Here is a 16,109-nt window from a genome sequence, read left to right as displayed (position 1 = left end):
CAGGAGCATTACAGGGCATTCAGAGTTTTTCTGTAAAGAAGTACTAAAAGTATCTGAAATCCACTGTGATAGTTGTGAAACAGACACTGTTTTTTCCCCAAACTAGCTAATAACCACTTTTTTTCTTTTAGCTTGTTAAAAGAATTTACCTTCTCTTCCCCAAACCCCTTTGAAATGACAGACAAAATATGAAAATAAGAATAAATTCCAAGGATTACAGGAGAGCCTAGACAGACCGTCAGGGGACCAGAAGAGTGAGGATATTCAGAGTCCAGTAATGTAGGTGGGATCAGCCAACTGAGGTACACACAGTCCCAGAAGAAAGAGACCCTTACAGTGTGACTTTCCTCAGAAGAAGCCTATAGTAACCTCAGAATCATAGTAAGATTGGATGGGCCTTAGGCACTCACATGGACATGAGTCTGTCTTCTGCTGTCCCAGCACTATACCTCCAGGAACAGGGAACTTCCAGTGTCACTAATAAGACCAGAGAAAAAGGACTTCAAATAACTTGTGGTTTCCAAGAGAACATGGGACTTCAGCAATCAGAAGAAAAAAGAAAAACACTCACTAGGGCTTTTAAACTTTGAAGGCAGAGGGTCTCATCCCTAGAGATGATAATGCAGAAAGGCTGTTAGAATTCTCAGGAAGAATACGTAGTTTCCTTCTCTCCCTCTAAAGGTGAAGTTTCTCCTTCTCCTTGCCGTTTTCCTTTGTGGGGCTGAGCTGCTTTTTCTAACTTTTTAACTTATATAACAAAAGGAAAACTTTGTTTTTTGTACTACTCACAACCAGCACTTCTGACACCAAATGTATGGGTTTTTTGCCCACACTGACTGATTTTCTGATGCCAGCTGGGTGTCTTAAAATTAAATTCAATTCCGACATTAAGTACCCAGAGTTAGCATCAGATCCCACAGGTTAAGGGCTCGGTCCCACGAGGCTGCCCCACTTCAGACGCCCTTTGCAAGTTTAAGTCTCCCATACTTCTGACCAACAGGCTATAAACCGGGGGTTCCCACAACCCTCTCCTCAGGTTTGATAATTTGCGTGAATGCCTCACAGAACTCAAGGAGACAATTACTTATATTTAGTGGTTTATTATAAAGGATGTTACAAAGGATGCAGATGAAAAGCCAGGTGAAGAGGTACAAAGGGTGAGGTCTAGAAGGGTCCCAAACACTGAAGCTTCTGTCCCTATGGAGTTGAGGTGCACCCCTGTCCCAGCACATGGGTATGTTCACCAACTGGAAGCCCTCCGAACCCCAAAGTTTATGGATTTTTATGGAGGCTTCATCAAGTAGGCATGATCAGTTAACTCTCATCTCTAGCCTCCCTTCCATACCCGGAGGATGGAGGATAGGGCTAAAAGTTCCAAGCTTCTAATCAAGTTTTAGTCTTTCTGTTGACCAGCCCCCATCCAGGAGCCCATCAAGAGTTGCCTCATCAGAACAAAAGATGCTCCTATCACCCAGGAAGTTCCAAGGGATTTAGGAACTCTGTCAGCACTGGGGGGCAAAGATCAATATGTATATTTCTTATTTCGTATATAGGTCGTAGCCATTCAGATGTCCCAGCTGCATCTCAGTACCTTGTTCGGGCCCCAGGCTTTGTCTCCTGCCTCTCAGGGTTATTAGAGACTGACAGATGGGTGCCTTTCGGGCCCTTGTGCCTTTATTGCCTCTCATATCTTTGGATCCTATTTGGATTTAGCCTTTGAGGACTTCTCATGCTTCCTTGAAAGGTTAGGCATGCACATTAAAATACTTTTATATTGTATCCAATATTTTTAGGTATTTTGTTGTCAAAAATATTTTCAGGATATTGAGTACAGTGCTGTGTTGAAAATCAAGAACTATATAGCTTTTTTTCTTTAATTGAGGTAAAATTCACATAATATTAATAAAAATGTTAAAACATTTTTTTAAAACATTTTTATGTTAAAACATAAAATTAATCACTTTAAGGTTTACAGTTTAAAGTGTACAATTTAGTGGAATTCATGTTCACAGTGTAACCATTTCCTCTATTTAGTTGCAAAACATTTTCATCATCCCCAAAGGAAAACCTATACCCATTAAGCAATCTCTCTCCCTTCCTGTCTTTGCCCAGTCCCAGGCAACCAGTTATCTGCTTTCTCTTTCTGTGTATTTATTTACCTATTCTGAGTATTTCATATACATGGAATCATAAAATATGATTCTTTCACTTACTATAATGTTTTCAAGGTTCAACCATGCTGTAGCACATTTTATGGCCCAATATTCCATTGTATGGGTATACTATATTTTATTTATTTATTTATTTATTAGTTGATGGACATTTGAGTTGTTTCTACCTTTTGGCTATTGTGAATAGCTGCTGTGAACATTCATGTGTAAGTTTTTGTTTGAATACCTGTGTTCTTTTGAGTATATACCTCAGAGTAGCATCACTAGGTCATATAGAAACTCTATGTTTAACTTTTTGGAGGAACTGCCAAACTTTTTTCCACAGTGGCTGCACCATTTTACATTCCCACCAGCAACACACAGGTTTCAATTTCTCCACTTCCTTGCCAACACTTGTGGTTTTCTGGAGTTTTTTAGCTACGTAGTAGGTGTGAAGTGGTATCTCACTATAGTTTTGATTTGCGTTTCCCTAATAACTAATGATATTGAGCATCTCTATAGCTTTCTAAAAGGTAGACCAGATCATGTTGCTCCTTGCTGGAAACCCTCCAGTGGCTTCCCATTACACTTGGAATAAAACCCAACTTTCTTACTCTGGCCACAAAACCTCTCCCAGTCTGCTCCTGCCCGCCTTTCCTTCCATAGCTCATGTGTCCTTGGTCCAGCCACAGCGACCACCTTCCTATTCCCTGGACACACTGAGTTCGTTCTTGTCGGGGAGCTGTTTCACCCTTGACTCTCATGCTTCCCCTGTCTTTTAATGGCCAGCTTTTTCTCATCATTCCAACTTAGTATGTTACCTCCTCAGAGGGGTCTTCACTGGCTCCCCAGTTTAAAGTCATCACTTTCTTTTTCACCCCCTTTTCATTCTCTGCCCAGCACACTGATGCTTTTCCTGCATGATTGTGCAGCTGTCTTTGCCTTCTAGAATGGATGCTTCAAAGCCTTGTCCTGTTTACTGCTCAGGTTCCGCTCCCAGAGCAGTGCTGCACAATGTAATCATTCAACAAAAATATCTTTAATAAATTAATGGATTTTCCCTTGATTTTATGTGGTTTAAAATTAAAATCTTGGGACTTCCCTGATGGCACAGCAGTTAAGAATCTGCTTGCCGATGCAGGGGACACGGGTTTGATCCCTGGTCCGGGAAGTTCCCACATGCCGCGGAGCAACTAAGCCTGTGTGCCACAACTACTGAGCCTGTGCTCTAGAGCCTGCAAGCTTCAACTACTGAGCCCACGTGCCACAGCTACTGAAGCCCGTGTGCCTAGAGCCCATGCTCCACAACGAGAGAAGCCACTTCAATGAGAAGCCTGCACACCGCAACGAAGAGTAGCCCCCACTCTCTGCAACTAGAGAAAGCCTGTGAGCAGCAACAAAGACCCAATGCAGCCAAAATTAATTAATTTAAAAAATAAAATTAAAATCTTTATCCTTGGTATCAGTTAGAGATTTTCCCTTCATTGATCTTTTTCAGTTATATGGCTGGTTGTCCAAATAACATTTAGTAACAATTTATACCTTCTCCACTGATTTCAAATACCTCTTTATCATATTTTTATTCTAGTGCAAGGATGTCTTTCCAGAGGCTGTTCTCTTGGTTTGATCTGTTTGTCTATCCCTGTGTTGGTATCATACTATTTAAATTGCTCTGTTTTCATGCCTTTTAGGGCTTATCAGTGAAACAGATGGCATGCTCCATTTGGGTAATTTGAAAAGAATTTAATCAAGGTACTGTTTATTTAGTGAGGTACCACAGGGCTCAGAGAAACCACAGGAGCAAGTTTGTTACCCTGGGCTATTAGCTAATACCCCTAGGCATAAATAGGCAAGAAGAAACTTTTGCCAGAACCCAGTGGGCAGAATATGAGGAAGGCAGCCTTGAGAGTAGTGGTGCCTTTGGTGGAAGGAATGAAGATAATATCCAGACCTCACTCTCCTTCGCCCTCCCATTTCCTCCCCGTGCATCCTGTGGGCTGAACCCAGTCAAAAGCTAGAGGGCAGGGGACCTGGTGGTATGCCCGCTACAGGCCAGCCCCCCGGGCACACAGCAGGGCAGAGTATGGATGGTGGATCTGGAAGGCAAAAGAAAGGTGTGCAGCCGGTAGGAAAAGTCTCCGCTCAAAAATTTCTCGGCTCTTCTTGTACATATACTTTACCAGTGATCACAGTCTTATATGCAGTTTGTTAACATTAAAAGCATTTCCTGTTTTGTCTGTTGGCGCATACCTTCTGGCAGCTGTTCTGTTTATTTGAAATGCATTGTCTGTTTCCTTCTGTCTGAAATCTGGTATACTTATGTGGAATCCCCTATCTGTTCCTCCAATCCGTGCCGAGCGGTTAGATCCCGAAGCCCTGCTTATTCTCAGAGCTCCTTTCTCTTTGTTAGATTCTTAGGCAATGAAACTATTTTGGTGAAAGACACCTTTCCCAACCACTTTGAACTTCATTAGGGGCAGAGACAGGATTTCTTTTAGCTTGCCAGAGTGGTGTGCGAAGATTCTGAGGCCACGTCTAGTCTATGAGTATTGCGATGAGTTAAAAGTATCTGTTCTGGTCACAGCAATGAAATGTTGCTGCACGTTCTTGCATTTGTTTTCTAGGTGTTGTGTACTTGTCTCTGAATCACCGTACTCTTACCGTGAGTGGCTCACCTCCCATTTTAGTCTTGTTTTTGCCTAGACCCAGTAAGGACAATGAAAGAAGAGAATGTTTTAGTCTTCTGTAGAATAAAGTGAGCTCCAATTCTGAAAGCACAACTAGAAAAAGCCTTACTCTAACTTATTAGAGAAGTTTCAAATCATGTGAATCTAAAATTTGGTCCTGTGAGAATAATTGGTAACAGTTGAGAAAAAAAAACCTGAGAGTAAAATAAAAAGTCATCTGCCCTGACTGCTCTTACTGTCTTTCCCATTCAGAGACTTGTAAGGTGTTAAGAGTGGAAGGGACTTTCAATGCCATTAAGACCATCTCCCTTTACAGATGAGGCTACATGTTCAGAAAGGGAATGATTTGTCCACACAGTGGCAAGCGAGTGATGGAGCTGGAGTGGGAACCTTGTCCTCCTGAGGCTGTGTTCTATCCAGTATAGCTCTTGTTTCTCATTTTGAACCCAGGACTGACTTTCTAGCATAGGTGGCTAACCTATTGTCTGTTCATGTGGGTATATATTAGCTCCTGAGCTAGAGTGGAAGCAACTTGAAGGCAGTAACCAAGACCTCTAGTTATAAATCCATACAGCTATGCACATTTAGAGTGTATGTTTTGTGTACTGAGTGAGCTTATCAAATGTCTATTAAGTTGAATAGATTGATCCTCTGTTGAAGAATTAATGATTTAGGGCAAAAGAAGGGCTAAGGAGTTACTGAAGATGTTTACAATATTTAGTTGGGAAAAAGAGTTGGAAGTTAATGATTTTCTGGAGGATTATGTTAACTGTTAACTTGTCATTCATTCAATAGAAGCCTGTAAAAGAAAGAAGAAAGTGTATGAGCAAGTTATGCTGAGGAATGTTTGGTTTCATGGTGAGCGGGGGCAGTTTTGGTTTTGAGTATATAGGGACGTTCTCGGGGTCTCTTGCTGTCTTGGTAGGAGGTCCTGGGAGAGAGGAGATGTGTAATAGCAGTAGTGCCAGAGGTATTATTTCCAGAGAAGGCTGTTAAGCAAACACATTTCTTCCTTTTATTACTTTTTCAAGGGATATGTTCAGATACTTTTGTTTTTCTTTTTATTGAGTTGCCCTGTGTTGGTGAATGTGGGACAATTGCAGTTGAAGTTCAAAGTGTGGAAGAATCTTCTTCCTTAATTCCTGAATGCTCTGCGAAAGAGTGGGAGCCATCTGGATGTCAGAAGAGGAAGCTCTTAATGAGCTCCTTTTTGTTTTGCTCCAAAGACGTTTGAATTGATTGTTAGAATCACTTTAGCTCAGAAGCCTGCCTGGGCTTTGATATGGTGTAAAGGGAGGCGATTCCAGGGCCTCTGTGATGGGCATATGCACCAGCAGCTGTTCCTCCGTATTTTAACTCGTGCCCCCTTGCTCCCCACATCCACAGCCCTGCAGGTGCCTGCTGTGGGGAACTTCTGACCCATCCTTTTGGTCCATGGTACTTGATCTGTGCTGTTTCCAGGTGGCTTGGCCCTCCTCTGAGACAGACATCAATTGCAAAGATCAGAGTGGGCTGGCTTTTGAAGAGGTTTTTCAAATTCTGCTTTGCAAACCTGCTGAGAAATGTGGTGCCCCTTTCATGTTTCCATTCCATCTGTCTCTTGAGAGGGCAAAGGGACAGTCTTCATGTGACCGGGGGCTGTTGACGTTGGCTGCAAATTCATTTCAGATTACTTTCTACTTTTGTCACAGGCATCTAACAGCCATTGTATTTCCTTGATCTTGACATTGTTCTAGCAAGGCTGCCAGTGAGCAAGGAGGAGAACTGTTCTGTACACTAACGCAGAACAGAGGTAAAGTTCTCGTTCATCATGGGGTTATAACCAAATGCTTCTTAGTTTTTTCCTTTTTTAAAAATATATATATATATGTATTTATTTTGGCTGCACCAGGTCTTAGTTGCAGCATGCAGACTTCTTAGTTGTAGCATGCATGCCGGATCTAGTTCCCTGACCAGAGATCGAACCCAGGCCCCCTGCATTGGGAGTGCAGAGTCTTATCCACTGGACCACCAGGGAAGTCCCAGGAATGTATAATATTAGTTTGCTAGTTAAGCTGCTAGGGACACCTCCTTAGGCAACCATAATACATTCATTGACTACCCTGTATGCCATACGTGGGTTTCAACCGCATCATTTTCTGTTCTGACAACAACCCTATAAGATGGTTGTTATCCTTGTTTTACAGATAAAAAAGTAAACTGAGGCTAAGTTTTAACCATATCCCGTATCAGGTATGTAGATGGGAGAGACCTTTGGATCACTGAGTCTGAAGTCTTTTCTCTTTGTGCTCTACCAGGGGACCATAAGTGACTCAAATTTGGCAACCACCTGACTTAATTTTACTAGGATGTGGCCACACCCATTTGTTTACATATTGTGTGTGGTTACTCTCACCTTGGCAGAGTTGGGTAGTTACAACACAGGCTTTGTGGCCTACAAAGCAGAAAATATTTAATATCTGGACCTTTAAGGAAAAGTTTGTCAACTGCTGCAGACAGTGACCACATCATTAGGAACCGGGACAATTTTTCTGGTTGCATAGTGCAAGTATGAAAACCTAGAGTCTGTCATCTGTCTGTCTCACTTTTTTTTTTCCTTTCCCTTTTCTTCTGTCTTCTAAATACTTCTGTTAAGATTTTGTGGAGGTATGGTAGCCTTTACCTCTGAGTCTAAATGCCAGCTAGTAGTGGTTTGGTTTATTTATTTAGAGATTTCCTGTTGGAAATCTTGTGATAGATTGTTTGAGATTCTAAATGGTTTTGTGAAGTGTAAGTTTTTCAGCAGGTCTTTTTTTTTTTTTTTTTTAAGTCTGTCTTTCTTGAGGGAAAAGATCAGATAATGTAATAGTGCTGTGATTTAGCAAGTTCTGCTGCTTTCATTTTGAAAGGAGAGCTTCCCTGTGTTCTTGCCTGATGTTAATGTATTATTACATGGACAAATTCTAGCCAGGGTGGGTTTGAAGGAATATTAATACCAGTTTTATGCTCCTCAGGCTTACTGGAGGTTTGCCTAAGAGAAAGTAAGTTGTAAGATAGCAGTTCTCAAGTATCAGTGTACATAAGAAACACTTTGAGATGCTTGTTTAAAAAGTGTAAATTCCCAAACTCTCAGCCTAGGCAATTCTGAGTCAGTAAGTCTGTTGTAGGTGCCTCTGATGCTTATGAGAAAAAGCTGGTTTGGGGAGTAGAGTCTTGTGTAATACAGTGATTCCAGGCAGTCCAAATAAAAATGGCATTGATGACTAGTTTTTTAATCCTGCTTCAGTTTACCTTGGAATGTGATGTTGTAACTATAAACGTTACATGTTTAAGTAAAACATAACAAGAAAATTATACTGCTATAAATGCATTTTAACTACTTTCTTCTATTACCACAAATAACAACAATAGCATTTTATGTTTTATGTAGTTCTTTATAGTTATATAGCTCCTCATTATACACCTCATTTGATTTTCTGTCACCCCTTGAGGTAGATGTGGCAAGTAGTATATTCTTCACTTGTCAAGTGAGTAAACAGATTTAGAAAACAAGTGATTTTTTTTCCCTAACACAGCACAGCTAATAAGTAGTAAACCTAGAATTCCTGTACACCACTTCTGACTTCTAGTCCAGCATTACATGCAATGTACATTATTGTCCTTATGATGCCCATTTTGATTTTTAGAGGAAAATATTGTTCTGATATCCTTCATAGAGAAAGGATGAGCTGTCCATAGTTAAATACTTTGGTAATCTCCCATAGGTGACTCAGTGTGGAGATGGTCACAGTAGTATACAGATTGGCAAATCAGTTGTTTTTTTAGCACTGAAGAAGAAATCTCTCTCCTTCTTTGACAGAAACTTTATAAGACAGGTCGGGAGATGCAGGAGAGGATCATGGACCTGCTTGTAGTGGTGGAGAATGAAGATGTCACTGTTGAGCTAATTCAGGTGAATGAGGATTTGAATAACGCCATCCTTGGATATGAGAGGTGAGCAGTGGCACGCCCTCTCCGACCCTCCTCCAGTGCTAGTTTAACCTCCAGGTACTCTGTGTTCTTAGAGTGCCTACAGGTGAGCACTCAGAAAGATCAGGAATAAGTTCTGGACATGGCTGCCTTCCTCCCAAGATAGGGAATCCTGGTCCTGCTCTTCTGGGAGTGTGTGATATGGCTTGCAGGAATGAGCGTGTGCCTGAGCAGTGTGAGGGGCATTCACGGGCAGTGTAAGCAATGCTCACGTACTGCCCTGTGAGCAGGGCCTGGATCTTAATCACAGAATGTTGTCTGCACTGAGCACATCGTAAGCTCTCAAATAGACCAATGCTATAAACAAAGAGTCGTAGTGAAAGTGAGGTTTACCCTAAGTTTGAGGTGGAGAACAACATGGAAATGGTAAAGAGAAGAGAGGAGGATATTTATATGGAGAAAATAGTCTACACAAAACCAGAGTAGCCAGTGAGGATAAGCTGTATATGAACACAGATTTTTTTTCTAAATTCCATTCATAAAAGTATGAAGGCAAAAAGTTTAAACACAGTCATCTCTTGATATCTGTAGGGGATTGTTTCCAGGAACCCCCCCCCCCCCCAAGGATACCAAGATCCACAGATGCTTAAGCCCTTTATGTAAAATAGTGTAGTATTTGCATATAACCTATGCACATCCTCCTGTACACTTTAAATCATCTCTAGATTACTTATAATACCTAGTAAATGTAAATGCTATGTAAATAGATGCTGGTTCATGGCAAATTCAAGTTTCCTTTTTAGAACTTTCTGGAATTTTTCTTTTTCAAATATTTTCAATCTGAGGTTGGTTGAATCCTCAGATACAGAACCCACAGATACAGAACCTGTGGATACAGGGGTCAACTGTACTCATAATTTTGTTTCTAACATTTTAGTATTTTTCTAAACTTTTTTATAGTCGTGATCATATAAAGAACATATACTTTTGTTTCTCCCTTGATTTTCTTTGCCGTAAAACCAGTATTTGTGTATCCTATGTTCTTAAATGCTTTGGCTAAACCATTATTTTTAATAGCTGCATAATGGTCCACGTTTCTCTCACAGTTCACTTATTAGGCATTTAAGTTGTTTCCAAGTCTTTTATTCATTCATCAAAGTAATAGTCTTTTTTTTTTTTTTTTTTTGTGGTACGCGGGCCTCTCACCGTTGTGGCCTCTCCCGTTGCGGAGCACAGGCTCCGGACGCGCAGGCTCAGCGGCCATGACTCACGGGCGCAGCCGCTCCGCGGCATGTGGGATCTTCCCGGACCGGGGCACAAACCCGTGTCCCCTGCATCGGTAGGCGGACTCTCAACCACTGTGCCACCAGGGAAGCCCCCAAAGTAATAGTTTTATAACCTATTGTAATCTATAGTCAAGCCTATAGTCAGGAAAACACCTTCAATCATATATATAAATATACACACTTGGAAAGTGAAATAAATGCAGTGAATAGGAGGTCTGTTTAGTGAGAATAACAGCCGGACCTAATCCAGGTCAGAAGAAGGACAGGAAGGCTTCTATGAGGAAGTACCATTTAAGCTGAGAACTCTGGGATGAGGAGGAGTTGACTAAACCAGGAGCAGGTAAGAGCACATACGGTTGTGAAGCTATGGGAAGGCACAACAGGCCTGGGGAGAGAGCTGGCACCTAGAACCCGGCCCCAAAGAGCGGCAGCATGCTTCGCTTGACAGGTGGCTTTCTCCTCAGTCTTAATGAGAAGTGCTATATACAAACATAGCTTCAGGCAAGTCTCCTGGTCTCTTTCCAAACCTGTACCTAGGTCTTCCTAGCATAGAAATTCTGGAGTCTCTGAGATCCCCAAACTTTTTCTAGATCCTTGTTTCAAATAAGAGTTGTATTGGCATTTTGGGTAGGGCAGTTTTCCCTTATGTGGCCCCTACCTGCTAAATATCAGAGGTTTTCCTCCTAGTTACAGTGACATTTCAAGACGCCCTTAGGGGAACCATTTCTGTCGAGAATTCCCTGGAATTAGTGGCCATATTTCCCACCAACAGATGAATAATGGGACCAGTGTGACATAAGGGAAGGAGGTGAACAGGTCCGGATTCAAGTCTTACTGATGATTTTGGACAAATTGCTTAACTTTTTTTAAGATTTGGGTTTTTTCCTATTTATTAAAGAGGATAATACTACCTATTTGGAGAGGGTTTGTTTATTTTATTTGTTTGTTTCTAAGAATTAAATGTGATAATGTATATTAAAGCACCTAGCTGGGTGCTAGCACATTAAATATTAATTTCTTGTCCTCCTCCTCTTCTTGTCCCAGTGAGCCTTCTAATTTATTGTCTAGACTTTTTTTCCCCACTCATCGTGAATGAACAAAGAGAATCAGGGAAGTAAAACCCACAGCTGCAAAATAAGTTCTTTCCCTCACTATCTCACTGTCAGGGAGAGCGGCCGTTCTGTGAAGAGGTGACAGGGCACCAAGGGAGGGATGTGAGCCCTGTGACCATGTTCCCTTACCACTGAGCAAAGCTTGCCCTTCGTTTTTTTTGGGTTTTTTTTGTTGTTTGTTTGGTTTTTTTGGGGGGGTGGTTGGTATAAATCTTTGTAAATGGGAAGATATCTAAGGAAAACCATATGGTTTTCAGTAGAGTGCTGACTCATGGTTTTCATTTTGGAGAATTCTATTACAAACCATAAGACCCCTTACTAAAAGCTTCCTCCAAGGGGGAATGTGTGTTTATCTGGTCTTGATATCAGGAGACTGGGTTATTTCTGTGAACAGCTTTTTCTGATTCAGCTTTGAACCAGGGCTGCATTCCTTTTTGGAGGAAAATCTTTTCCTTAACTTGTGCAACTTATGCCACTTTTCTAGGCTCCTGACCCCTTTCCTCCATCTTCAAAGCCAAAGTTGTCTGGTCGGGTCCTTCTCACATTGTATCCCTCTTGCTTCCTTCGTCTGCCTCCCTCGTCCACATTTAAGGACCTTTGTGATTACACTGGGCTCATCTGTGTGGTCCAGGATAATCTCCCTGTTAAAGTCCACTCATTAGCAATCTTCACTCCATATGCCATCTAACCTAACATATTCACCGTTCCATTGATTAGGATGTGGATATCTTGGCAGGGGAATCATCCTACTTACCATGCTCACCACAGTCTGCCCTCTGTTCCCTAAAGATTCACATCCATCCCACAGGCAAAATACATTCACCCTATTCCAAAATCCCCAGAAGTTTCCACTCATTACATCCAGGGAATAGCTGTGCAAATAAGGTAACAGAAATTGTTACTCAAGGCTTGATTTGTGAAGGTTGTTCATACCTTGCACATAACTAGCTAGCATGCAGGAAGCCAATACCATGAGTAGATGGAAGAAGTAGTACGTGTGTTAGAAAGGGGAAAATCCTTAAACCTAAGTCATGTTTTAATTCAGTATAAGCTTTTAGACTTGAAAGTGTTTAGGTTCATGGAATCAATGTGTCGTAAGAGTAATACTATGTATTTCTAAAGCAGCTTTTAGTTTGCAAAGCATTTCCACATTCATCCACCTGTATTATCTGTCTGTATCTCGCCCTTGAGAATAACTTTGAGGAAATGGTTCAGATATTGCTATTCTCTTTGAGTAGATGGAGAACTGAGGATCATATGTGTGGTCCTATAACTACTCAGTAATAATACTGACACTTGTGCCTTGGATTTCTGCTTTCAGCTTCACTATTCTTTGAAACCTATTCTCTTATTTATTTATTTAACTGCTCCTCCTTTACCCACAGTGTACGAACAATGTAAAATTAAAACAAAGTTGTAAAAGGTAATATTGTTAGGTGTCAAGTGTCTTATAAAAATGAAGATTAAACAGTGAAAATATGTTAATTGTATGTGAATTTTATGGAAAATGATCATTTTTGATAATTTTGGCAAAATTAGAAACAACTCAAATATTTGAGAATAAGGAGAATATTTATATATGTGATTCATTAGGTTAAGTATGCAACCACTATAAGTTGTATTTCTGAATAACTAGAAAAATGATCTGAACATAATGGAATTAGAATACAGAATTATGTAAAGTATAATTTCAACTAAGTTTAAAATAGATTAACTTACAGAAAAAAATACTAGAAGGAAGTATATCATAATATTAATAGGAACCATATCTTGATTATGGAATTATTCATATTTGTAATATTTGTCCATTTTCTCATAGTTTTCTTTAAAGGCATTATTACTTTTATAAACTGGGAAAAAGTTATTAAAGTACTTTATTGGGAGTTGGGGATGAGGCTGATTATCCCTAAATATTTGCACATTAATAATTCTGTTAAATATTATAGCATTTTCATATCTGTTTTCTTTTAAAGACTTGCATTTTGTTAATTCAAACAGGTTCATTCGAAACCAACAAAGGATTTTGGAGCAAAATAAGAACCAGAGGGAAGATGCCAATGTAAGTAAATAGAACTGTTATAAAATAAACAATTAAAAATTTTATGAATTCTACAGCAAGGAGCAAAGCTTATATAAAACAAGTCTTAAAAAAGAGAAGACATGCATTAATGATTTGGAGTGGTTTTAGTAGTGTAGAGTATCTGCCTTAATAACTCATTGAGTTATTGATAAGAGGTCATAAGAAGATTCTCTAATTAAGCAGGGACCCATGTCAGTGGCGAGATGTGATTAGTACTAGCATTGTCTATTGAATGGAGAGTTCCCTCTCAGGATACTTCCAAATAGGATCTTCCTTTCTCCAAAGGAAAGTCTGGGGAGAAAGCTGTGACAAACTGCCTGACATAGTTTTTTCTAAATTGTGTTTTTGTTTGCTTTGTTTTCAGACTACCAGTGAACCTTCTGCCCCATCCTCCGATCTCCTTGACCTGAGTCGCAGCCCTCCGATGCATAGGGCCACTTTGGGAGAACTCAGCACCCTGAATGCTCAGCTTTCAGACTTAAGTAAATAAGCACATGGGCCTTTTCAGACCAGTGGAAGAGCTTGATGTGAAACAGTTCTCTTGGTTTCTTGATTAAATGGAACCTGAGAAGAACTGAAGTCAGTTTGAATATCAGAGAACTATATCAGGAGATTTAAGTACTTCTTGACAAATGGTAGGTCACACCCAGTACAGGAATGGGATGTGTCTGGCGGAGGAGGTCCTTGAAACTCGTCCCACTGGCTTAGTATTTTGACAAATTCGCCTGGCCTGCTTATAGAGCTTGTTCAGCTCCATGGCCAATACTTAAACCTACTGTGAACCCACTCACTATTATCTTTGGTTTTCTCTGCCATACTATAGCATCAGGAAGGGGAATATTTGATGCATATAGACAAAATCAGGAATTATGAGGCCTCATGATGGCGAAATGTGGAGGGCAAATCACAAGCTTTTGAGTCAGAGAAGTCCAAGTTGAAATCCCAGTTCTGGCACCTCTTAGCCCCCCACCTTAGAGACTTTCCTACTTTATAAAGTGAGAGCAATTGTTGCTTTAATGGTCTTCTGTGAAGGTAAATGAATGATGTTGCACTGTAGGCTTAGGGTTACCTACCTTATCTGTCTTATTTGTTGTCTCCTATTACCCTTCCCAAAGAGTTTTGGTAAATTACAAAGTAAAGATGATGAAAAATGCTGAAATCCAGAATTTTCTGCCAAATTAAAATCAGTTTGTTTTCCTTTTATGTTAGCAGGATTTTTTAGAATCAGAATAGTCAGTATCACTCAATTTGTGGTTTTCTTATTACTTAACCCATTTCTAAAATGTTGGCTGCTTGCTTAGACCAGTGGGATGTTTGGAGTCCATTATATTGAAGAGTTTTCTTGAGTTTTTATCAGGCATTTTCAGAGCGGGGGTGGAAATAATTATTCTCTTTGGGGTGTCTCATGATTATGGGAACTTGAGAGTTTGGAGAGGTGAGGGTAGAGCTCTATATATGCCATAGCTTTTTACTTTTGTGCTTGACAGGATAAGACATAAAATCCCTTCCATTGTGAGTCAGCTTGGGATTTTAGAAAACCCAACACAATAACGTTTGCTACCTTTACAACATCCTCTTTTTATGGCAGGGAATTTCTCTCTTTCCAGTTGCCATAAATGATGTTTTTGAATTTCTGTTTGAGGAAATCCCACGATTTTACGGTGACAGAACTATCTCAATCTCCTTAATTTGGTGGGTTTTTTTTTAAAAAAAAACAGAAAATTCAACAGAACTGATGGACAAAATGTTTTAGAGCCAAGCAATAAGTACATTTTGTGTTCTAGATTTCAGCTCTACAAGTCCTGTTGTAACAAACAACTTGAAACCCAGTCTTCATCCACAGGTGGATTTGCTAGCCTCAGAAAACACAGAAACACCCCTGTAAGTATGTCAGTAATACTCCAGAACTAATTCCATCTCATTCTGATTCCTCGTATTTAAGAAAACATGACATAATAGAAAAGGTAGAGACTTAGGAATCATACATAACTGATTTAGAATTTCAGTACTGCTTCCTATTAGCTGTGTGACCTTGGATGAGAAACTTAACCAGTGTGAGCCTTCATTTCTCTTCTAAGAATACTCTCTAGGATTCTTAAAAAGATTCTGTGCAATGCTGTATGTACCTCCTAGTATGTAGGTACTCCTGTATGTACCTCCTAGTATAGCACTCAGTACATAGCAAGCCTTCCATAAATTCTCTGTTTCTCTTATTTTTTTAGTGGTAACAGGAGGTAGGAAAAATACAAAGACAAAGTGGGGGAACAGAAACGACCACACAGATTGCAGAGCACTTGCTATGTGGCAGGCACTTTGCTGACCTGTTTTTATTTATTGCATTTAATCTTTTCAAAAGTTCTTGGATCAGTGCTATTATCATTATTCCCATTTTATAGGAAAAAAGGCTGAGACCTAGGGAATAGAAGTTCATGTAGTGATTAAGTAGCAGGTCTGGTGAACTGATAGTTCACCAAAAAAGAAATACAGATGATTTAGAAACATATTTTTGCTCAGTGATGCTCAGCCTTACGTACAGTTACAGAAATATAAATTAAACTGCAATAAGACTTTTTTTTAACCTCACAGATTGGCAGTAGTCTACATGTTTGTTAACATGCTTTGTTAACTGTGGAGAGACAGATACTATCACAAAACTGTGCAGTTTTTATGAGGGGCAAGTGGCAATATCTATTAAAATTATAAATGCATTTACGTTTGAACTTGCAGTCTAGGAATTTATGCTTATTTATGCAAAATAAGGTCTTTACAAGATTATTCTTGACAGAATTTGTGCAATAGCTAATAATTAGAAACAACTCAAGTACCCTTCAGTTTGGGGAATGGTT

The 16,109-nt window shown here is 40.0% G+C and overlaps 1 protein-coding gene across 1 annotated transcript in view; it reads left to right on the top strand.

Moving 5' to 3' along the window:
* Positions 1–16,109, top strand: part of TOM1L1 (target of myb1 like 1 membrane trafficking protein) — a 52,414-nt gene that overhangs the window by 22,785 nt on the left and 13,520 nt on the right. Inside the window, exons 8-11 of the mRNA XM_082678219.1 lie at positions 8,676–8,809; positions 13,182–13,242; positions 13,628–13,745; positions 15,048–15,144. Coding sequence (XP_082534345.1) covers positions 8,676–8,809; positions 13,182–13,242; positions 13,628–13,745; positions 15,048–15,144 — 410 coding nt within the window. The remainder of the gene's footprint in view (positions 1–8,675; positions 8,810–13,181; positions 13,243–13,627; positions 13,746–15,047; positions 15,145–16,109) is intronic.

Source organism: Grampus griseus (genome assembly GCF_964374135.1).
Source record: "Grampus griseus genome assembly, chromosome: 20".
In the NCBI taxonomy this organism is placed as follows: domain Eukaryota; kingdom Metazoa; phylum Chordata; class Mammalia; order Artiodactyla; family Delphinidae; genus Grampus; species Grampus griseus.
Note: the sequence above shows the minus strand (reverse complement) of the source record. Positions and strands in the feature narration are given on the sequence as shown.